Source organism: Portunus trituberculatus, chromosome 48, assembly GCF_017591435.1.
Source record: "Portunus trituberculatus isolate SZX2019 chromosome 48, ASM1759143v1, whole genome shotgun sequence".
In the NCBI taxonomy this organism is placed as follows: domain Eukaryota; kingdom Metazoa; phylum Arthropoda; class Malacostraca; order Decapoda; family Portunidae; genus Portunus; species Portunus trituberculatus.
Window position 1 is genome coordinate 16,580,830 of NC_059302.1, and position 24,242 is coordinate 16,605,071.

Below are 24,242 nucleotides of genomic sequence, written 5' to 3' on the forward strand. Positions count from 1 at the left end.
AGCTTAATCAATGAAGATCCCTTTGGAAGTGGTTTACCATGTCTCAGAGCCTCAAACCCAGATGCATAAGCTTCTCTTTGTGCACATTGGAACACTCTTACCTTAGCTTTGGTCAATTCTGCATATGTCAAGGAGCCATAACATTTGTTACTACCTGGTTTACAATTATTCATGAACCTCATAACCCAAGCAACAATATTGATAACCTTACAAAAGCTGCCCCATCTGGTAAAGTCAAACACAGGGCCTGCTGGGTCAGTAGAAATACAAGCAGCCACATCCATCTCACCATAACTCTCATCACGGGACAGTATCTGCTGCTCCTGCAAAGTGATGGTGAGTGGCAAGGATAGCCATGCTGGACCACTTAGCCACAGACAAGATGACACAAGGTGCTCAGCAATCATGCCTCTAGAAATAAGGTCAGCAGGGTTATCCTTTCCATTACAATGATGCCAATTACTAGATGGAATTAAATCTTGAATTTCTGTTACCCTATTTCTTACAAAGGTTTTCCATCTGTTAGGGTCTCCTTTTATCCATGAGAGTGCAACAGTGGAATCTGTCCAACCAAATACTGGTACATTAATATGAAGGGCAGACTTAACAAATGTCACTAGCCTAGCACTAAGTACCGTACCAACTAATTCTAAGCGAGGCAAAGACATACCTTTGAGGGGAGCTACTCGTCCTCTTGAGAGGACAAAGGATGTCTGAAAGTTACCATTGGGCAGGGGTAGTCTAAGGTAGACACAGGCTCCATAACCTTTCTCTGATGCATCACTAAAGGCATGAAGCTCAACACCTTCCAAATTGCTCCAAATTATTCCAGAGAAAAAACAGCGCTTAACACCCCAGGACTGAAAAGTATTAATGCTGTTAAACCACTTGAGAAATTTGTACAGTATGGCATCAGGGAGTACATCATCCCAGTCAAGACCTAGTTTCCAAACATCCTGAAATAAGATCTTAACAAACATAGAAAAGGGGTGATAAGACCAAGTGGATCAAAAAGTCTAGCTATGCAACTAAGGACAGCTCTCTTGGTGGATATTAGCTCTACAGGAGACTTTATATCAATGCCATTAAAGGAAAAACAATCTTGATCTACATTCCACTGCATTCCTAAGATCTTGACAGTTTCTTTCTCACACACACCATCGGAGTTGTTACCAAATGTTTCTAGCAAGTACTTACTATTTGAAGTCCACTTTGACAAGGACATCCCAGCATAGGCAAAAATAGAGCGAGCTTTAGTGAATTTAACTTGACCCTCTTCAATACTGTCAGCTCCAGACAACCAATCATCTACATAAAGATTTTCCCCTAAATCCTTCATAATCTCAGAACTTGGGAAAGACTGGAGATGATGTTTAATGGTCGCATTTAAGAGAAAAGGACTACTCTTATTTCCAAAAGGGACTCTGGTAAATCTCATAGTGCGAACCTGATCTCCGCACTTCCAAAGAAATCTGTGTACGTCACGATCTTCCTTATGAATACTGATTTGAAGAAAGGCTTTGGTGATGTCAGCCGTCAATGCCACTTGCCATCGTCTAAACCGCAAGAGCACTCCCACGAGATCTGGGTTAAGAGAGGGACCCGTTTCTAAGCAATCATTCAAAGAGATCCCATTATAACTGACAGCTGAAGCATCAAATACTGGTCTAATCTTAGTTGAAGAGCTGCTCTCATGTACAACTGGACGATGTGGAAGGTAGTAAATAGGAAAATTACCGGTTTCCTCAGAAGGAGGAACTTCTTCAATAATGCCCTCTTGCTCATACTCCTTAAGAATAGCATCATAACCCTCCTTTAAACTCTGATCTTTCTCAAATTTACGGCACAGACTATCAAGTCGTTTCTTAGCAAGTCTAACATTGTTCTGTAATTGAGTTTTAACATGATCAGATTTCCATGGTAAAGCAACCTCATACCTGTCATTACTAAACTTCACACTTTCCTTAAATCTTTGGTGAATAAGGGTAGAAGTAATCTCATCACTAAATATTTCCTTGGGCTGGATACCAACAGATTCTAAATCCCAAAAGTTATGTAAATCAGAATCAGAAACATTATTAATACACAGGAGCTGCGTACTCACTCCTTTGTGACCACCTGCAACCGTACTCCAAGAACCCGACAGCACCCAACCAAAGACAGACTCTTGGGCCACCAGTCCTTCCACTCTTAATACCTGGTTAGGAAGCATAAAATTCCAGTAAGCATCAAGTCCAATCAAAATATCTACAGTAATGTGACGACTATTCAGGTAATCATCAGCAAAGTGCAAGTCCTCATAGCCCTTGAGCATGTCTTTGGGGACACTGGGACGCAATAAAGGGGCACATATAGCAGGTATCTCAACAGCAACCAAAGAATGTCCTGCACCTTTACAATCCAGCATGGTCAAATCATAAATATTACACATGTGATGCATGGGCTTTTTGTTACCAAAGGCAGAATAAGTGAGGGGCTCAGTACATACCCACTTAGGCTTAATTTTCTTCAATAACTTGCTTGAAACATAAGATCTATCTGAACCGGTGTCAAAAAGCACAGTAGCTGTAACAAGCTGCCCATGGTCATCACACACCTGAACCCTAGCAGTCTGTAGAACACAGCATGTTGTTGTTAAGCTGTTATGACTCAGGTCAGGTCTACTGAGTGCCACACCAACCTGGTTAACAACAGAAGGGTTTACACTCGTATCTGTGCTAACCACACGACTCTCATCACTTAATTGCCGAACAGTGGCATCACAGATCTCTTTTCCTTCAGGCACACCAGACTGTTCCTTAAAGCAAAACAAAATATTGTGATTTCCTTTACATTTTGCACATTTAGCTTTGCAACCTCTAGAAAGGTGTCCCTTACCAAGGCACCTGAAACACAAATCAGCTGAGCGAACCTTTTCTTCACGCTCAGCACGGGCGAGTTTCAAAATACCAAAGCATTTCTCACTAGGATGACACTTATTACAAAACCCACACTTGCTCATACCTGCAGCAGAAGTAGCCTGAAGGGCAGAGGCAGCACCAGGAAGCACTTTCCTCTTTTCTTGCTTCACCTTTCCACTGGAATGGTCATCACTACGGTTTCCATCCCTGTAGGAGTCAGAACGCTCCCGGTGCTCTATTTCCCTTTGAAGAAAAGACATAAGCCAGGAAAGGTCACTTTCATGTCCTGAACCCTCCCTGGACCACTCTAAACGAATATCATGTGGGAGGCGCGACAAAATAACAGGTACCCAGGGGGCCAAGGGGGTAAAATGTGTTTCTCCTGCTGTAAAAGGTTGTGCAGTGCCATTGGAGTCTAGAGGTATATAGAATCAATATCTAGGTGCACAACCTTGCAAAAAACCTACTGGAAGTGAGATATTTGGCAAAATCCAAGATGGCCGCCACCAAAATCCGAAAATACACAAACAGTCATAACTTTGCAACTATTTGAGATAGAAACATGAATGAAAGTTCGTTTTCCATGTTTTAATACACAAAGAATCCAATTATACCATCAGAATTACACTACAAAGCACCCATGATCAAGAATGGGGAACAGACAATAACAAAATATGGCAAAAGACGGCGGAAGCATCAAAATATAAGCATAATAATGTATCTTCCTAAGCTTCATCATTACTCCAGAGAATTTTGCGCATACACCACAGAAACATTCAGAAACGTGTGAATACATTGTCTAATGTTCATCTATTTCAGATTCGTCGCTGTCAGCCGAGCGTATCCGGCTGCACCGCACCGCTGATCCCCCGCACCTGCAACCGATATAACATGCGATTCCGTTCTTTGCACAGGAGCAGTTTCGACTGCAATCTTTGATGCACTTGCAGCAAACTGTAGTCTTCATTTGCTGCGGCCATGTTGGAAGAGTGACCATGACAGGCACTGGTTTGTCATCCATGAGCACCCAACCGTAGTCCTCAACTGAAACAGCTCTTGGCTGTGCCACATGGGAGGTCTTGTCTATGATAGTCGCAAGGGCAGCACGCCTCAGGTGTTGAAGGAAAGAATCTTCTGTAGGAGGCAGGAGCTTCAACAGCGTCGATTTGTTGTTGAGGAACTTGAATGCTCTAAGCTTGCTGAGAGAGCTTGCAGAAAAGTCCTCATTTTTGTTGCTGTACACAGCCACGAGAAGTTCTCGAGCTTGAGTGACTACGACGTCCGATAGCTCGCATGCTTGTTCATTCTCAGCAAAGGCCTCCAGAGCTGAGACGTCAAGAGTTTTGCTGCATGCTAGCCATTTTTTCTTGCCAGTGAAATACGGGTAACTAGTTGTATCCCTGCCGCTGAGGCTGTGGATGAACGGAAGTGCTCGGCACAGTGGTGTTCCCAACTTTAATGCTATCTCATGAATTGACAAGTAACTTTGTGGAGCATTTTGAACCCAAAGCTCATGCAGGATGTTCAGGTGATTCGAGGAGTAGTAGATGGCCAATACGGTTATGTCAGTGTCATTGGCATGTATGACAACCCTTTCTATCCCGTCATGTTGTGCACTGTGTATCGCGTGCAAGAAGACCCGCGTATCTGCCTCTTCTTGTGTCGAGTTCAGTTCAGTCACAGGTTGTACATTGTTGGGTGTGATCAGCAGAGTTTTCGTTTTGTCACAGAAGCCTCCACCAAGGTAGACTTTGGTCGGCCCTTGAGCCGATCCATCAGTGAACCACCACTTGCTCCATTCTTCGCAAAGGAAGTTTAGTAGCTCTGATTTGTTTTTGGACAGCCCGAAGAAGTCTTGTGGATCTGGAGTCTCAAAATGTGCCTTGACTTCGTATGTCTTTCCCCGTGTTGATTTGTCATATCTCTTCTGCCTTTCCAATGCTTTGATGCTGCTGAAGGAATAACTGTCACAGCAAATATGTAACACATCTGTTGTTGCAGGCAAGATACTTCTCAAATTTCTGCTGTAACGATGTGCAACATCTCCAAACGTTTCGCCCTTTTGAAACGACCATTGGCGTACCACGTACATGGCATCGACAACCACTGCAGTTTGTTTATGCTCATCAGGAAGGCAGGCTGTGGGTTGAATTCCTGTGTCGTCTTTGATTGCCTTGACAAGACTGGCCTTCGTACCAGAGCGCATTTCCCCATCTTCTGTGAATAGAGCTGGGGGTGTTTTGCTACACTCGTGGTCACCAATGAAACTGATGACATCAACGTCTCCTCCACTTGCGATCACTTGAGTTATGCGCAGAAGCGCCGAGACTTCTTCACTTTTTCCAGCTGAAGCTTTTGTCTTGGTCTTTTTGGGTTTCTGGTTTTGTGGTTAGTAGGATAATAAACTTAAACCTTGTTCCCAAATAATAACAACATGGTTATTAACACGCAATCATATGTCGTCAGGAAATGAAAAACCTGGTATCAGCTTAGCATGGATATATTCTTTGTGGCAGTTTTTATGCATTTTTTTTTCATTGTAGTTGTAAAATCAGACTCCTCGAATATCAAAACATAGAAAACGAACTTTCATTCATGTTTCTATCGCAAATAGTTGCAAAGTTATGACAGTTTGTATATTTTCAGACATCGGTGGCGGCCATCTTGGATTTTGCCAAATATCTTGCTTCCAGTAACCTTTTTGCAAGATTGTTCACCCAGAAATTGATTTTATATGTCCATAGACTCCAATGGCACTTCACAACCTTTTACAGCAAGCGAAACACATTTTACCAAAATTTGGTCATTTGGCCCCCTGGGTAAGGCGTAAGTACCACCCCATAACGATCACCTTCGACTCCTAAGGCCTCCAAAATGCGTACATGAGTGTTTAGTTGGTCCTGCAATTTCCAAAGGGAGGCGATGTAGCGAGATGTGGAAGTATTCAAATTAATATTGAGAAGTGCCTGAATATGAGCAAATATAATCCGCTCAGGCTTACCAAACCGCTCCTTAAGCACAGAACAAGCAGTATGGTAGTTAGCAGCAGTAAGCGTTAACCCCTGAATCACTCGCTTTGCTTCACCCACTAGCGACGATTGCAGGTAACCGTATTTGCTAACGTCAGGAATGTTAGTCACACCCACTAGTGCCTCGAACTGCTCCCAAAAAGACTGCCATTCAAGTACATCACCACTAAATTTCGGCAGCTCGATCCTTGGCAAACGAATGTTATTGAGCACTGAATCACCTGAGCCACTGGCACTGGCGGTGGACTCACCTGTTTGCTCAGCCTTGTGCATCATGTCCTCTAACTTCTGGGTAGCCTGCACACGGGTACACCTTATTTGCCGGCGAAATGCGTCAGCGGCATCGATGTCCTCGTCCAACTTATCAGGATCGTCGATATCCAGCTCCACGATAGACTGAGCATCATCCAGGGCAGCAAGACGCCGGTCAAAGTCAGCTATGGCGTCCTCCAGCTGCAGTCTGGTCATCGTAGGCTCAGCAAGCAGTGTTGCCAACGCCTTGCTGGACTGGGTGGCCCACCCCTTCGCTGCCGTCCTCCGCCTCTTAGCCTCGTCTGCCATCTTCGCCAAAGTTCCAGGAATCATTCCCGGGTCTGGGCACCAAATGTTGAGTCCCCACCAAGTACAAGGGGGCCAACACGGCGAAGATATCCTATGACAAGTGTAGAGGTATACAGCCAGGAGAAGGCAAGGAGAACCAAACACGGCGAGCTTCAGCCTTCAGGTGGTGACTGACTGTGTATTAACCCCGTCCCATATACATCACATCGTATCAACACAGTTTTTATAGTAATTTTCACAAATTTCACCTACAGAACACAAATAAAGTATCAAAAGGAACAAATTATACAAATTGCATATATATAGTGGAAAATAAATAAGAAAATAGGAAACTTATAACAACCGTCAAGTGAAGTCCCGATTAGCTGCCAATTAACAAGTAATAACCACTTGGCAGATCCAACACCTCTAGCCCATGAGTTGCAGCAGCAATAACTCCTCGTCTCTCGACCAGTTGGCATTTCTCTTGGGAGTGTGCTCCATTTTGATGAGAAGAGTTGCTGTGTGATGAACCGATGGTCGTGTTGGTGCGTGGGAAAGAGTGACGAGTGTAAACAAACCATCCACGAAAACAGCTGATTGTAAATATCAATATAACATATGCTACGTTATTTCCTTTAACACTTGGTGTAAGAGGGCTGAGAGAAACACAGAGGAAGTGCATGTCCTTTACTCTAAGAGTCCCGAGGCCAACTGCCTCCGGCTCCGAGTCCGAGTACAACGGGGCGACGGCCGACATGATGCCGGTGGGTTCCATGTCAACTGAACCAGTGCCACTTGCACCAGTACCACATGCACCAGTGCCAACTGAACCAGTAGACAACTGAACCAGTAGACAACTGAACCAGTGGTCTACTGAACCAGTGGTCAACTGAACCAGTAACCATTTGAACCAGCGACCATCCGAACCAGTGCAACTTGAACCAGTGCAAACTGAACCAGTACTACTTGAACCAGTACTATTTCAACCAGTGACCATCTGAACCAGTGGTCATCTGAACCAGTGGTCAACTGAACCAGTGGTCAACTGAACCAGTAGTCAAGTGAACCAGTGGTCATTTGAACCAGTGGTCATTTGAACCAGTAACCATCTGAACCAGTGTAAACTGAACCAGTACTACTTGAACCAGTACTATTTCAACCAGTGACCATCTGAACCAGTGGTCATCTGAACCAGTGCTACTTGAACCAGTGCAAACTGAACCAGTACTAATTCAACCAGTGACCATCTGAACCAGTGGTCATCTGAACCAGTGCAACTTGAACCAGTGCAAACTGAACCAGTAGTACTTGAACCAGTACTATTTCAGCCAGTGACCGTGTAATACAATTTAACCCTTTTTCGAAGGCCGATGGTACTGTACTCCGTTGTGTAACCCTTTCATTACAGGTGTAACTCGTTTATGTTAGCATCCTCCCTGCACCAGCTTAAACCACGCATACTGAATTAAAACAACAAATTATCCTAGGCTTTGCATTGAATTAAAACAAGAAATAACCCTAGGCGTTGTACTGAATTAAAGCAAAAAATAACCCTAGGCTTTGTACTGAATTAAAGCAAAAAATAATCCTAGGCTTTGTATTGAATTAAAACAAGAAATAAGCCTAGGCTTTGTACTGAATTAAAACAAGAAATAACCCTAGGTTTGTACTTAATTAAAGCAGGAAATAATCCTAGGATTTGTACTGAATTTGTACTATTTCAGCCAGTGACCGTGTATGATACAATTTAACCCTTTTTCGAAGGCCGATGGTACTGTGCTCCGTTGTGTAACCCTTTCATTACAGGTGTAACTCGTTTATGTTAGCATCTTCCCTGCACCAGCTTAAACCACGCGCTTATGCAAAGCCATTTTTATTTTGAGCTGGTCCCAGTCCTGCGACACGTGGAGTCGGGATGCTGTCGCGGACCTTTTTTTTTTTTTTTAGTTTTATATTATATTTTTATTTATTTATTTATTTTTTTACTTTTTCTTTTAGTTTTTTTTCTTTTCCTAGCTTATAACAGTTTTATATTTCCTTTTCTTGTTTTATTTATTTTTATTTATTACTTTTTGTGAAATATTTTTCACTTTGTGTTTGTAAATGAAGTGTGACCATTTTAATGTAGGTTTCCGAAGGAAATAAAAATACAGTTGAGTCACAACAAATTCTGCTGAACTCGCACATATTTTATGGAATAAAAAATACTCTGAATTGTAATTAAACTAATTATATTCAGATCTTGAAGAAAAATAAAGTTGAAGAAATATAAATAAAATGCAGTACCAGCTTAAACCACGCATACTGAATTAAAACAACAAATTATCCTAGGCTTTGCATTGAATTAAAACAAGAAATAACCCTAGGCTTTGTACTGAATTAAAGCAAAAAATAACCCTAGGCTTTGTACTGAATTAAAGCAAAAAATAATCCTAGGCTTTGTATTGAATTAAAACAAGAAATAAGCCTAGGCTTTGTACTGAATTAAAACAAGAAATAACCCTAGGTTAGTACTTATTTAAAGTAACTTGTCGGCTTCTTCACCATAAGATCTAACTTTAACTGCTAGTCTGTTTGCTAAAAGTACATATGTATTTCTTGGCCTCTCAAGATTGACAGCTTGGGCATTTTGCATTGTTAGCCTATGAACTGCAATTTGCACTGGTTCAAGTAGCACTGGTTCAGATGGCCACTGGTTCAGATGGTCACTGGTTGAAATAGTACTGGTTCAAGTAGTACTGGTTCAGTTTACACTGGTTCAGATAGTTACTGGTTCAAATGACCACTGGTTCAAATGACCACTGGTTTACTTGACAACTGGTTCAGTTGACCACTGGTTCAGTTGACCACTGGTTCAGTTGGCACTGGTGCATGTGGTACTGGTGCAAGTGGCACTGGTTCAGTTGACCGGCAACCGATGCCGGTGTGACCGGCCCAACATATCGTACATCCTACATCTCCCCCCAAGATAATACAATGGGCATGAAAATGAACAGTGTAGAATCTGACAAAATAAATAGAGATTTCTTTAAACATCAGTAAGACAGACACATACACAAGAAAATAAACAAAGCAACAAAAAGAAAAAGAACACAATGACTCATGTGAAGCACACATGCACACAAACACACAAGCACCCATGCACGCAGACACACAAGCGCTCATGCACGCACATACGCACACACATACACGCAAACACACAACATCCATTGTAAGGGCGTGCCAGAGACATAGTCTGCCATCCATGGCGGCTGCCTGATGCGTCTTGTCGGGCGGGACCCTGTGTTCTGTTGAGCGGTGGGGCAGGGCTCAGGTGGGGAAGGGGAGGCGGTGGTGCCCGCCGGGGCCAGCGAAGCACCTCGGATGGGTCGCAAATGCCGGCGGTTGCGTAATGGGAGCCGCCCACTCCCTTCTAGCTTGAGTGTGTACTGACGGTGCGGCCGCACTTCAGTGACAACACCACGCCTGTCCCACTTCCTCGTAGACGGCTCCTGAACCCATACCTGTGAGCCGAGTGTGAGGGGGGTCAGGGTTCTTGGCGTCCCCTGTCTATTGGCCCATGCCTCCTGCTGCCACGCTGCTTCACGCTCTCTTGCCCGTAGTGCCTGCTGCCAACATATGTCCACCTTGTAGTGCTGGTGGTGCACTGACACACCATCGCGTAGCTGCCTGCCCATGGCCAGTTGAGCTGGTGACTTGTTTATGCCCCGCAGAGGCGTGTTTAGGTACTGGAGTAAAGCCACTGCAGCTCTGTCAGTGTCCAGGCTTCCCCCAGCTCCCGTGTTGGCCCGCAGCAGCCTCTTAGCGGACTTTATGGCAGCCTCAGCCCGCCCATTTGACTGTGGGAAGTGAGCAGAGGCGACTCTCCGCTCCACTCCCCACCTCCCAAAGAAGTTGCACATCTCCTCGCTGGTTAGATTGGTACCCCCGTTTGTGGAGACTGACTCAGGGGCACCCCACCGACTGAAGTATCGCCTCAGCACAGTTGCAAGCTTGCTGGAAATGGCACCGCTGACGAAGTGTGCTATTTCAAGCCAGCCGGTGAGTCTGTCGGCATAAGCCAGGTACAACCTGACCCTCAAGCTGGAACAGGTCAGCCACGGTGTGTTGGAAGGGGTACTGGGGTGGGGGCTCGGCGGGCTGCGAGGGTGAGTGTGTGTTGCAGACGGAGCAGGAGTCTCTGTGGTGCTGCAGATCGCCTTCCATGCCTGGCCAATACACAGCCTGCCTAGCCCTCCTTATGCCCGTATCACACGGTCACGTATACCCGCGACATCGTGTCGCGCGTCTGGAATATCGACGACCGCGTCGCAGAAAACGCCAATGTTCAGAGGACAACGGGTCATCGGAAATTTTACTTCACCAAGTCACCTTCTGTGGAGTTGAGCTTTCCCATGAGAATGATGAGATACGCTTTCGCTTTGCCACGTCGCAGTCAGTAGTTTGTGCGCCGTCGTGCTGGGCAGACGTTCGTTGCGGTGAACATTGGTTTGGTGTTTCTCCACTTTTCAGGTAAGGCCACGTCGCTCGTCACGCGAGGACAGTGCCTTCTACCCGTTATCCAATCCTTGGAGTGGGTAGAGCCATTCAATTGGCGATATAATCTCATTGTGTGGCAGTTATACCGGGCTTACGGCTGTGTTGTTGTCTCGCAGAGTGGCGGACATGTCTTTCTCTGGTGAGGAGTCAGCTGGCCCTTCCTTGGGTTCCCCCTCGGGTTACAGGAGCAGCAGGAACGCCCACAGTCTCGTTCAGGGAGGGGCTGCAGCCTACACCTCCCCTCGGCCTAGAAATTGCGGAAGTTTGCGGTAGGCTCACCGGTCACCGGGACGTGGGATGCGTGGACCTGCAGCTGTCGACAACACCCCCGCTTCGCCGCACCTGCCCTGGCTGCCCACCTCACAGGATGGAGCCCCTTGGGACGTGATTCTAACAGCTTTGACGGAGTTACGGGGTGAGGTGGACAAGTTAAAAAAGGACCGTCAGCCGCCGGCCCCCAGGCTGGGCGGAGTGAATGTGGGAGTGAGTACTTCTCAAGGTACGCGGTACGGTGGTTCACCTGCTCACAGTTTCTCTGGTTTTTCTGATCCGACCTGTGACACTAGTGCTCTCTTGGAGCAGAAACTTGGTGACAGTGTGTTAATGCACAACGCCAAGATGTTTGGGCCTCAGGATACGGTGTCAGCTGACATTGACCAACAGGTTGCTGACATGGTAAACTTCCTGTTTACCAACGGCTTACGTACTGAAAACTACAAGCTTCTCTGCGATGATGACGTTACTAAGCGTTCCAAGAATTGCCATGCACTTGCTGCGGTGGATTGCAATCTGGAGATCTTGGAAGCGCTTAGGGGTGATGCCAAGAAGACGGATCATCGCTTGCAGGATGTGAGTAAGGATGTGCTGCGCGCGGATTGTCACCAAGTCCCTTCTGGCACTGGACAAGGTTGCCCAAGACACTGAGCTGCCTGAGGTCGCTCGGGAAGTGGACATGCTGAATGGAGCATTAGCATTGCTGGGAAATGCTACTTGTAAGAACAACATGGCGCGGCATTTCGCCATGAAACGCGAAATTAACCACAAGTACGCACACCTCTGTTCCAGCAAGGTGCCTGTGACTCGCTTCCTCTTTGGGGATGATGTGTCCCAATCTGCAAAACAGATTGAAGAATCCGAGAAACTGAAGAGCAAAATCACTCCCAAGAAGTTCTCCTCTCCGTGGTCTTTCACGGGGACCAGGACCGGAGGCTACTGGGGCTCGGCTTCGCATCGAGATTTCTCCAGCAGGTTCCAGCCTTATGGTCAGCCACGGTATGGGACGAGAGGTGCTCCACGGGCCTACAACACACGCCAGGACTCCGTTCCAAAAAACGGCAGGAGCTGGGGCCAGCACAGGCCCTGGCTGCAGTAGAGGTTAGTAAGGATTTTGAAGCTGGCAGGCTTAGCTACTTTAGTCATGAATGGCGGAAAATTACCAGTGACCCGGCCATTCTAGATATTGTTGCCGGTTGTCACCTCAATATTAAGGTGGAGGACATTGACCATTTATTTGTGGGTAATTTAGAGTATAAATTCAATGCCACTGAGACAGGTATAATTTCTGCAGAAATTGACAGGCTCCTTCAACTTAAGGTTATTAGAGTTACACAGCGCATGGAAGGCCAGGTTATTTCACCTATATTTTTGAGACAAAAGAAAAATGGTGAACATAGAATGGTGCTCAATTTGGAAAAACTGAACAAACACATACCATACATACATTTTAAAATGGAAAATTTGAGCAGGCTATCCGGTTAATTAATGAAGGGGATTTTTTGGCTTCCATTGACCTTAGGCATGCCTATTATTCTGTCAGGATTGCAGATGAGCATCAACGTTTTTTGTGTTTCACTTGGCAAGGTAAAGTTTATCAGTTTACATGCCTGCCTAATGGTATTGCTGAGGGCCCTAGGCTTTTCACAAAATTAATGAAACCTGTTTTTGCAGCTTTGAGAGAAAGGGGTGTTACCATTACTAGCTATATTGATGATTCTCTCATTTGCAACAGTTCTCAGCAGGGTTGCCTCGCTGTCATAAAGGACACTCTTGGTGCACTGAGTCTGTTGGGCTTCGTTATTAATGTAAAAAAGTCGGTCTTGGTCCCCTCTAAGCGAATTGAATACTTGGGCAACACAGAGACTATGACTATTTCCTTACCAGAGCGCAGGGTGGTTACCATACTCAACAGTTGTCAGGCAATTAGGTGTAAGAGTAAGGCAAAAATCCAGGAGGTGGCACGGGTCACAGGACTGCTGGTGGTGGCTACCTCTGCTGTTGAGTTAGGGAAACTTCACTACCGGAAATTGGAGGCAGCTAAAATTGCAGCATTGCGTCATGCCCATGGTGACTTTGATCAATTTATGGAGATTACGGAGGACATGAAATTGGATCTTGACTGGTGGCTTAATAACGTGTCTGTACAGTATAGGAAGATTCTCCAGGCAGCTGCTGACGTTCAATTATTTACAGATGCTTCCAATACAGGTTGGGGTGGCCAATTCCACCACATGACTGCGGGGGGCAGTTGGTCCTCCGAGGAGAAATTGCTGCATATTAATGCTTTAGAACTCAAGGCTATTCTATTTACTCTTCAAGCATTCGCTGGTGAGCTCTGTGGGAAAAATGTTAAAGTGTTTTGTGACAATACTACTGCTGTTAACTACGTGAATGAGATGGGTGGTACAAAATCACTTATGTGTAACTATCTTGCCACTTTGATTTGGGACTGGTGTGTGAAGAATCAGGCATGGGTTATTTGCTCACACATTCCAGGCAGTGCGAATATTGTAGCGGATTGTGCCTCTCGCACCTTTAATGATCGGCATGAGTGGCAACTTGATGTTGATGTTTTTCGTAGAATTTCTTTGGTTTTTGGTGCCCCTTCCATTGACTTATTTGCATCCAGACTAAATAAGCAAGTGGCTACGTTCTGTTCCTGGAAACCAGATCCAGAGGCAACATTTTTTGATGCATTTACTTTCAACTGGGCACAGTTTGATCTCTTATCTTTTTTCCCCCATTCTCTCTAATTGCTAGGTGCCTCCAGAAGATCCGTGCAGAACAGGCCAGGGGCTGGATAGTGGTGCCCATTTGGCCATCTCAACCCTGGATGGGAGCTCTTCTAGGGCTGTTGATAGATTACCCCAGGCTCCTTCCGAGCAGGGCCGATATCCTGACACATCCATCTCAAGTCGGGGCACATCCGGTCATGTGACACACTCAGCTCATGGCATGCTTATTATCAGGGAGGTCTTCCGAGAACAAGGTGTTTCTGCGGCAGGCACGGACATCTTGCTTGCGTCATGGAAGCCGAGCACGGCTAAACAATACCGCCCGCATGTTGCTAGGTGGCAACAGTTTTGTTTTTGACGGGGCATCAATCCCCTTAGTCCCTCTGCCCATTACGTCATTAACTTCTTGACCGAGACGTTTCATCGGAATGTGGGATATGACAGCATGAACACTGCAAGGGGGGCTATTTCTTCACTAGGAACTGTAATTGATGGCTGCAGGGCAGGAAATCACCCTCTGATTTGTAGATTCATGAAAGGGGTCTTCAACCTCAGACCACCCACACCTAGGTACACGGCGACATGGGATGTAAAGCCAGTCTTGCAAAAGCTTCGATCTATGCACCCTTCGCGGGACTTATCATTGAAAGATCTCACCCTAAAGCTTGTCATGTTGATGGCGATCACTCAAGCGGCCAGAGTCCAAACGTTACATTTGTTAATGCTTCAGGGTATGGATGTTAATGAGGATCATATTTCCATTTCGCTAGGGGGAACTGTTAAGCAATGTAGACCTAACTTTAATATTGCCAGGCTGACATTTCGGGCCTACCCTCAGGATGATAGATTGTGTGTTTGTCAGACATTGTTAGAGTACATAGCAAGGACCAAGGAATTTAGGCATGGTGATAAGCATAGTGCTTCCAAATTGTTTCTCAGTTTTCATAAACCACACACTGCTGTATCTAAAGACACTATTGCCCGATGGGTCAAGTCCATGCTTAGTATGTCTGGTGTGGACACCAATGTCTTCAAGGCAGGTAGTGTACGGCCAGCTGTGGCATCAAAAGCCAAGGCTATGGCAGTGCCCCTGACATGCATCATGCAAAAAGCTGGTTGGGCTAGGGCTGCCACGTTTGCAAAATTTTATGATAAGCCCATTATAATGAATTCTGATCTATTTCAGGATGCAGCCCTTCAATAGGCAGGGGTTGGTGACATGTGTCTTAGCCTTGCATTTCAAGGGATCTTCTGTTACCAGGCAGCATTAGTAGGTCTGTGGTATGTCCTACCTGTCCATTTTCTTGTTTGTGTTTCTCTGTGGTCCTGTTGGTCACATGGCCTTCATGTGTATGTTCTGTGTGTAACTTTTCTTTCATTAAAACTCTGTTCATGGTTGGACTTGTATATATATATTTTTTTTCCTTCTACATCTATTCATCATCGGAACACAACACCCACATGGCTTCAAAGCCTCATGGGAAAGCTCAACTCCGCAGAAGGTGACTTGGTGAAGTAAAATTAATAAAGTACACGAGACTTACCTTGGTCAGTTGAAGTGTGCTTGTAATTTTACTAGGCAAGTCACCTCTGCTGGAGGGGAGCTTTCACATGCCCACTGCTCCTTCCCTGCTTATTGGGTTTTGATGACACCTAGTACTTTTAATTCTATATCATGTGGGTGGTTGTTTACTTTGAAGTCTGACTGTGCAACATGGCAAAGCGTATCTCATGTGAAAGCTCCCCTCCAGCAGAGGTGACTTGCCTCGTAAAATTACAAGCACACTTCAACTGACCAAGGTAAGTCTCGTGTACTTTATTAATGATCCAAGACTGTTGTCCATTTCCCGCGACTGGAAGACCGTCGTGGAAAGACTATAATGAACATACTCCACAAAAATACTGAATTATTTTTCATAATGCTTTATTTGGCATATATCATCAATATAATGCTGTAATTTTTCATGATTTGCATACCCATCACTTATATGATATTTATTAATTACCTACAGATACTATCGGATTTTCTTTTTTATTTGTTTACCACCACAAGTGCTGGACTGGCGGTCTGTTCGCATTGTCCTTGTGTCAGCAGTCTTCCCTCGCACTACCTCCTATAATAATTATGGCTCCTTTGCCGTGGGGAAAAGAGGTGGAGGTAGCCTTAATTGGTTTTATTAGAAGAGCCAGCCCTGTGGAACATCAGAGACAAGATGTACACAAAGAAGAGCCTCAAATGAGAATTATTCATGAGGATAGCGGCAACGCTCAAGGAATTGTTTCCTGATGTGGAAAATATTATGCCAGGTGAGCTTATTTTCATTGATATAAGATACCTATAACGATAAATAACAGTCATGGAAGTAATAAACTTGAAGCTTTTGTTTGCTGATTATGCACTCGCATTGTGTATGGGTCCCCTCATGGTCATAGGCCTCCAAAAGTACACTCAACTTAAATTTAAACAAACCTGACCTAGCAAATCAAATCTAACCTAATCATTGTCATATACCTAACCTATTGGAGCTTCGGACCAGGAGGGACCCATACACTGCAGGAGCTCCAGGTTAGTTTAGGTTAGATTCAAGTAAGCTTTAAATAATTTGTGAGTAAGTTATAAAAATGTATTGGTAGATTTGTAAGTAATATACGAGAAGCTTATGCTAGCTGAAACTGAGGGTTAATTTGGGTTAGTTTAGATTCAGGTAAACTTATGTTCTTTGATATGAAATAGTTATAGAAATTTATTGGTAGATAAACTAGAAGCTTATATGCTAGCTGAAACAGGGTAAATTTTGGTAGAAGATAGTTATAGAAATGTATTGGTAGATTTATAAGTAATATACTAGAAGCTTATGCTGGCTGAAACTGAGGGTTAATTTTGGTTAGTTTAGATTCAGGTAAACTTATTTTCTGTGATATGAGATAGTTAAAGAAATTTATTGGTAGATTTATAAGTAATATACTAGAAGCTTATGCTGGCTGAAACTTTGAGGGTTAATTTAGGTTAGTTTAGATTCAGGTAAACTTATTTTCTGTGATATGAGATAGTTATAGAAATTTATTGGTAGATTTATAAGTAATATACTAGAAGCTTATGCTGGCTGAAACTGAGGGTTAATTTGGGTTAGTTTAGATTCAGGTAAACTTATTTTCTTTCATATGAGGTAGGTATAACAATAAATGGTAGACTTACAAGCAATAAACTTGCAGCATAGTGAAAGCCCTCAACTTTACCTTTCAGGTTAGGTTAAGTTAGGTTCAGTTTAGACCTGACCATATATGTTTGAATTTTCTTTTCAGAAAATGTGCAGATCAAATTCGCCAACCTGCGGACCACGTACAGGCGTGTACTAAAAAAGAGCAAAACGTCAAAGAGTGACACCAGCCCTCAGTGGTATCTGTTGGAGCACATGCACTTCATGGATGATGTCATCGAACCTGGACCTAGTGTAGCAACAGCCACATTTGAGGAAGAAGTAAGTCACCATTTCTACTACAGTACAGATTGGATTGAGAAGTACCATACATGTTATAATTAAGCATTTTAAATCTTTTCATTAAGAATCTTTTAGTATATTCAGAGTTCTGTGATGTATAACATTCATTATGGGACCATGTAATGAGTGTAGCACATCTTAACATTTCCTTTTATTGTACGGTAACTCAGATTCTAGGACAGTGGTTCTTAACCTGGGGTACCTATACCCCAAAGGGTACGAGACCTTAAACCTGGGGTTATGAGACATGGTAGCAAGTGCAATGACTGTATATTTACCATGAGAAAGCAAAACATATATTTTCCTAAATCATTGAATCTTACCAATTGACACTTTTCATTGGAAATAGAGCATTACCGTTGTTCAGTAATTACAAAATCTAATAATTTCTCAGCAAGATTTGCATCACTAATCCTTTTCATATGTTTGTATGGTATTTATATTGGATGGGGGTACGAGAAAATTTTGTGAGAGATCAAGGGGTACGAGCACTGAAAAAGGTTAAGAACCACTGGGTTAGGAGATTTTAACATACTCTGAACAAGAGGTGCACCCTATATCCGAAGCCACATCCACATCCACTTTCACCATAATTTTCTACATTTCCATCTGCATCTATGCCTTCTTATTGATGTCTAACATAAGAACATAAGAAAGGAAGGGAAGATGCAACAAGCCATTAGGCATGTACGAGGCAGTCCCTGTATTTATACATGATTCTTATTTCCACCTATCATCCTCATCCATATAGTATTTGTCTAGTCTGCTTTTAAAGCTCTCTATTGTCTTAGTACTAACAGCCTGATTACTGAATCAGTTCCAATCATCTCCTACTCAGTTTGAGAACTTTTTTTTTTCTATCCTGGTTGCTGATCCTAAGAATTTTGCTTACGTCCCCCTTGTTATAACTCCTATAGCACTTCAAAACTTCTATTGGGTCTCCTCTTAACCTACACCAATCTAAAGAATGCAAAATTATCAACATCATTCTTCTTTTGTAGGGAATATCCCTCATCCCCTGAATCTTTGTGTCATTCTTCTCTGTACTGGTTCTAGTACAACTATATCCTTGCTGTTATGTGAGGACTAGAAATATACAGGTTCTTATTCTGCTCACTCACTCACACACACACACACACACACACACACACACACACACACACACACACACACACACACACACACACACACACACACACACACACACACACACACACACACACATGTTAACTGTTGATTAGCAAAATAATGTCCAGTGAAGGTAAATATAAACTCGGTAGCTCAGTGGTTAGGCGTTGGCTTCACAAGCCAGAGGTCAAGACTGGACTTGGTCTTTAGTACAGAGCCAATGGTCATTGAGGAGATGAGGGTGGAGTGCCCTTTAGCAAAGAGTGATCATGCAGTTTTGGAGTTCAAGGTGATAGACGAAGAGAAATCTAGAAGGAATGAAGAATATAAAGTGGGAAGATGGAATTATGCCAAGACAGATTTTGGAAACCTAAAGAAATTCTTTCAAGAGACAAATTGGATGAAATTCAAGAGTGCTAAGGAGCAAATGAAAAGTGGAAGGAATTTATAAAAATATACAAAGAAGGTGAGAAAAATTTGTACCAATAAGACAACATAGAGAAGTTGGAAAGCAGGACTGGTTTAACGATAGATGTGAAAAGGCTAGAACAAGAAAAGAGGATGCATGGAAGAGGTGGAGAAGGAAAAGACGGATTAAGCAGTGGGAAAGTTACAAAAGAGCAAGAAATGAATATGTGTTGATTAGAAGAGAAGAAAGAAAGAAACAAGAAAAGGATATAATTGATGACTGAGGGTTCGATTCCCCGGCCAGGTGCAGATATTTGGGTGTGTCTCCTTTCATGTGTAGCCCCTGTTCACCTAGCAGTGAGTAGGTACGGGATGTAAATCGAGGAGTTGTGACCTTGTTGTCCCCGTGTGTGGTGTGTGCCTGGTCTCGGGCCTATCCGAAGATTGGAAATAATGAGCTCTGAGCTCGTTCCGTAGGGTAACGTCTGGCTGTCTCGTCAGAGACTGCAGCAGATCAAACAGTGAAACACACATACATACACACATACACACACACACACACACACACATATATATATATATATATATATATATATCCACACCTATATGTTAGCATTGTAAGACCTGCTTTTAGGGTAACCTTTAATTTTACTTCAATGCTGTTTATTTTTCATCAGGCATCAACCAGCGACTGCCTACCCTCCTGGGACAGCCCTAATGTGGCCATGTCAGTGGGTGACACCTCGCCACTAGAGGAAGAAGAAGAGGAAGAAGAAGCAACACACATATCACTACACTTACATTCACAGTCACAAACAAGCACATCAACACCATCACCACCCACACCCACACAAACACCAAAACCAGCCAGGAAAAGAAAACACAGCCCCACAACAGACACTACAGCAGACACAACCAATATACTCAATGCCATGGCAAGTAGTCTGTCTGACTTAAAAAAAACCAAATCTTTTGCCACAGCAGCTGGCAGAGCATGCATGTGAGGGCTTACCTTATCCAAAGCAGGTTCAGTTTGTCAGTGATTTGGGTGTCTTTATAAGAGTGGCTCTTCACACATGATTCTCACTAATAAAGTGTAGTACCCAACCACCAAATAAGTTTGTATTCTTTCAGCCTCTTAATGTATGTAAGCCACTGTTTTAAATTTCATACCCTCTGCAGGTACTAATGAATATTTCATGTCTTGTTCTTACCAAACAGTAAGCTGAGAATTCTTGGATCAGATACAACCACCAGTTGAGCACTTGGATGGTCCAGGGGTGCTGAGTGATGAATAACAACAAAGACACAAGGTTGGCAAAATTCAATGGTTTAAAAAAATTATCAGTGATGCACTTACTGTACAGCAATAGACTCACTCTGCTTTCTATACCTATAATTTACAAATATATATGTATTTTGCATGCTATTGAAAAGTGTCTCACTGAGAAACATTACAAAGTTTATTTTTCCACATAGATCCATCGATACCTGGAATAGATGGAGCAAAGAGATTGTTACAGCAGATAATGTGCATATATTTACAGACAATGTATTTACCTAGTTGTAGTTTACGGGAGGGGAGCAAGCTCATATTGATCCGTCTTTATACCTTGTTTCGTCCAGCTTAGCTTTGAATCTATGAACACTGACTGCATTTACGATGTCTGTCAGCCGGTTCCTGAATGTATTGGTACGGCAACAAACCAAAACGCTTACCATGTTGTTTGGCTCGCGCACCAACTATTTATGACAGTTCCACAATTCGCTTTTTTGTGTTTGGAGCGCTCGCCAACCTAGTTGTCTGGCTTACCAAAAGGATATAAAGCGTCGAAATGGTTGGTAGCCCTGCATAGCTGTGGTTGGTAAGCGTGTGAGTGAAAACCTGGTGAAAACGTAAACAATTTCGTTAGATCAGCTGATAACATGTCTCAAGGAAGAGAAAAGTTGATGTCGCTAACCAGCGACCAGAAAAGCACGTTGGTTGATCTTATCAACCAATTCAACGTCGTGCTTGATAAAAGTGGTAATTACTCCATGATAGCTAAGAAACAGGAAGCTTGGGAGACAATTACCAAGAAGTTCAATGCAATATGTGCAACACTGTTAATCAGTTTTTTTTTTTCCAGACTCATCACTGACTATGATCACATTTTCAAAAAGTAGATAACACACACACACACACACACACACAAGTACAAGAAATAGAGGACTTCCATAGAATTGGAAAGTTCACAGGAGAAGGTATGAGGCCAATAAGAATCAAACTTAAGTCACAAAAGGATGTAGATGAATTGGTGGAGAAGTCATGGAGGCTAGCCCAGCAGGAAACAACAAGGAAGATTTGGTTGAGAAGAGATCTCGGTGAAAAGGAAAGAGAAATGTTAAATGAGTTGAGAAAGGAGGCTTTGAAAAAAAATGAAGAGAGGACAGAAGAGGAGAAGAAAGAGTTTTTCTGGAGAATCTTGAATATGAGACTGAGGAAGTGGTTCATAACCCAGAAAAGTACAGCAAGAAAGGACTAAAGAAACTTACATATGAGCGGAATGTAATGTATTCCAACATAAATGGAGTGATATCGGGATTTTAGAACTCAACGATTACTTGAGGACAAGAACCCAGATATTGTGGGTCTCACTGAAACAAAACTGAGAGAGGAGAAGACCTGATGATGGTTGGAGAAGGAAATATAATGTTTGGAAAAGAAATAGAGTAGGTAAGATGGGAGGAGGAGTGATGTTGCTGGTTAAAAAGATATAAAGGTGGATCAAGTGAAAGAAGGTATGGGAAAGGCAGAAGTGCTAAAGATCAGAGCAGAAACTAATGAAGGAAAAAGAGGCACTACATAGTGGTGTACGTACCACCTAAGACAAATGCATGGTCAGTACAGGAATATGAAGAAATGATAAGTGATACAGGAACATGTCTGGAAGAAATGTTGGGTGGCTGTGAACGAACTATAATGATGGGAGATTTTAATTGTAAAGAGGTGTGTTGGGAGGACTGGTCAATGGAAGGATCAGAGACAACATGGGGAAATACACTATTGACACTGGCAATGGAAAATGTGTTAACTCAGTGGGTCAAAGAAGATACTAGGTTTGGAGGAGAGGGAGCATCGTCAAGACTGGACTTGGTCTTTAGTACAGAGCCAATGGTCATTGAGGAGATGAGGGTGGAGTGCCCTTTAGCAAAGAGTGATCATGCAGTTTTGGAGTTCAAGGTGATAGATGAAGAGAAATCTAGAAGAAATGAAGAATATAAAGTGGGAAGATGGAATTATGCCAAGACAGATTTTGGAAACCTAAAGAAATTCTTTCAAGAGACAAATTGGATGAAATTCAAGAGTGCTAAGGAGCAAATGAAAAGTGGAAGGAATATATAAAAATATACAAAGAAGGTGAGAAAAATTTGTACCAATAAGACAACATAGAGAAGTTGGAAAGCAGGACTGGTTTAACGATAGATGTGAAAAGGCTAGAACAAGAAAAGAGGATGCATGGAAGAGGTGGAGAAGGAAAAGACGGATTAAGCAGCGGGAAAGTTACAAAAGAGCAAGAAATGAATATGTGTTGAATAGAAGAGAAGAAAGAAAGAAACAAGAAAAGGATATAATTGATAAATGTAAAGACCAACCAAGGCTTTTTTACAGACATGTGAACAACAACATCAAAAATAGAGAAAGTATTGAAAGTTTAGAAGTAAATGGAGTTATGCAGTGAGGATCCCAGGGAAATGGCAGAGGCTATGAATGGATGCTTTCAGAAGGTATTCACAAAGGAGACTGCTTTTGACAAACCACTGGTAATGGAACAGAAAGGGATTATGAAGGAGTTTCAAGTAACTGTGGAGGAAATCAAGAATATGATGGGGAGTTTAGAAGTGAGAAAAGCTGTGGGACCTGATGGGGTATCAGGATGGATTTTAAGAGAATGCAGGGAGCAACTGGCAGAAAAAGTTTGTGAAGTAATTGATGCCTCATTAAGGGAAGGTGTAGTGCCCCAAGACTGGAAAAGAGCTAACATTGTCCCAATTTATAAATCAGGTAACAAGAGAGACCCATTGAACTATAGACCAGTGTCACTTACAAGTGTGGTAGCTAAGATGTGTGAGAGGGTGGTGAAGAATAGATGGACAGACTTCTTGGAGAAAATGACATACTTTGTGAGTGTCAATTTGGTTTTAGAAAAGGGCGTTCATGCACGACAAACCTGATATGTTACTATTCGAGGGTGATAGATGTAATACAGGAAAGAGATGGTTGGGCTGATGGAATATATCTGGATTTAAAAAAGGCCTTTGATAAGGTACCACACTGGAGACTGATCTGGAAACTTGAAATGGTAGGAGGAGTGCATGGCAGTTTACTAAAATGGATGGAAGACTTTTGGTAGGAAGAGAAATGAGAACAATAATTAAGGACAGACCATCAGAATGGGGCTTGGTGGAGAGTGGAGTTCCACAGGGATCAGTGTTGGCACCAGTAATGTTCGCAGTCTACATAAATGACATGGTGGATGGGGTGTCCAGTTATGTGAGCCTATTTGCAGACGATGCAAAATTGTTAAGAAAAGTGAGATGTGACAAAGATTGTGAACTACTCCAGGAAGACTTGGACAGAATATGGAAATGGAGCTGTACATGGCAAATGGAGTTCAACACGACAAAATGCAAGAAATTAGAGTTTGGCAAGAGTGAAAGAAGAATCAGGAGTATGTACAAGATAGGAAATGAAGACATAAAAACCAGTCATGAAGAAAAAGACCTTGGGGTGACAATTACCAATGACCTATCGCCAGAGAGACATATAAACAAAATAATTGAAGAAGTATTGAACTTATTGAGGAACATAAGAGTGGCGTTCGTATATTTAGATGAAGAAATGATGAAGAAAATAATTACTGCAATGATAAGACCGAGGCTTGAATATGCAACAATACAGTGGGCTCCGAACGTAAAGAAACACATAAGGAAACTAGAGAAAGTACAGGCACCATTTTTGTTGCAGCAACAAAAATGGTGCCTGACTTAAGAGATTTGACTTATGAAGACAGGCTGAACAGAATGCAACTTCCGACCCTGGAAAACAGAAGAGAAAGGGGAGACCTGATAGCAATATACAGAGTGATGTTTGGCATGGAAAAAATGGATAGGGAAGATCTGTGTATGTGGAATGAAAGAATG

At 43.1% G+C, this 24,242-nt stretch overlaps 3 protein-coding genes across 3 annotated transcripts; 1 reads left to right on the forward strand and 2 right to left on the reverse strand.

Moving 5' to 3' along the window:
- Positions 1-5,689: 5,689 nt before the first annotated feature.
- LOC123498431 lies at positions 5,690-6,490 on the reverse strand. Its single transcript, XM_045245535.1, has one exon. The coding sequence runs from the start codon at positions 6,488-6,490 to the stop codon at positions 5,690-5,692; it is 801 nt and encodes a 266-aa protein (XP_045101470.1).
- A 3,143-nt stretch (positions 6,491-9,633) lies between these two features.
- On the reverse strand, positions 9,634-10,678 carry LOC123498432 (uncharacterized protein K02A2.6-like). Its single transcript, XM_045245536.1, has 2 exons — positions 10,593-10,678; positions 9,634-10,555 (listed from the first exon to the last, which is right to left on the reverse strand). The coding sequence occupies exons 1-2, from the start codon at positions 10,676-10,678 to the stop codon at positions 9,634-9,636; spliced, it is 1,008 nt and encodes a 335-aa protein (XP_045101471.1).
- A 5,386-nt stretch (positions 10,679-16,064) lies between these two features.
- On the forward strand, positions 16,065-20,115 carry LOC123498668. The gene is made up of 3 exons (XM_045245998.1): positions 16,065-16,329; positions 17,326-17,501; positions 19,736-20,115. The coding sequence occupies exons 1-3, from the start codon at positions 16,272-16,274 to the stop codon at positions 20,060-20,062; spliced, it is 561 nt and encodes a 186-aa protein (XP_045101933.1). The 5' UTR covers positions 16,065-16,271; the 3' UTR covers positions 20,063-20,115.
- Positions 20,116-24,242: the final 4,127 nt, after the last annotated feature.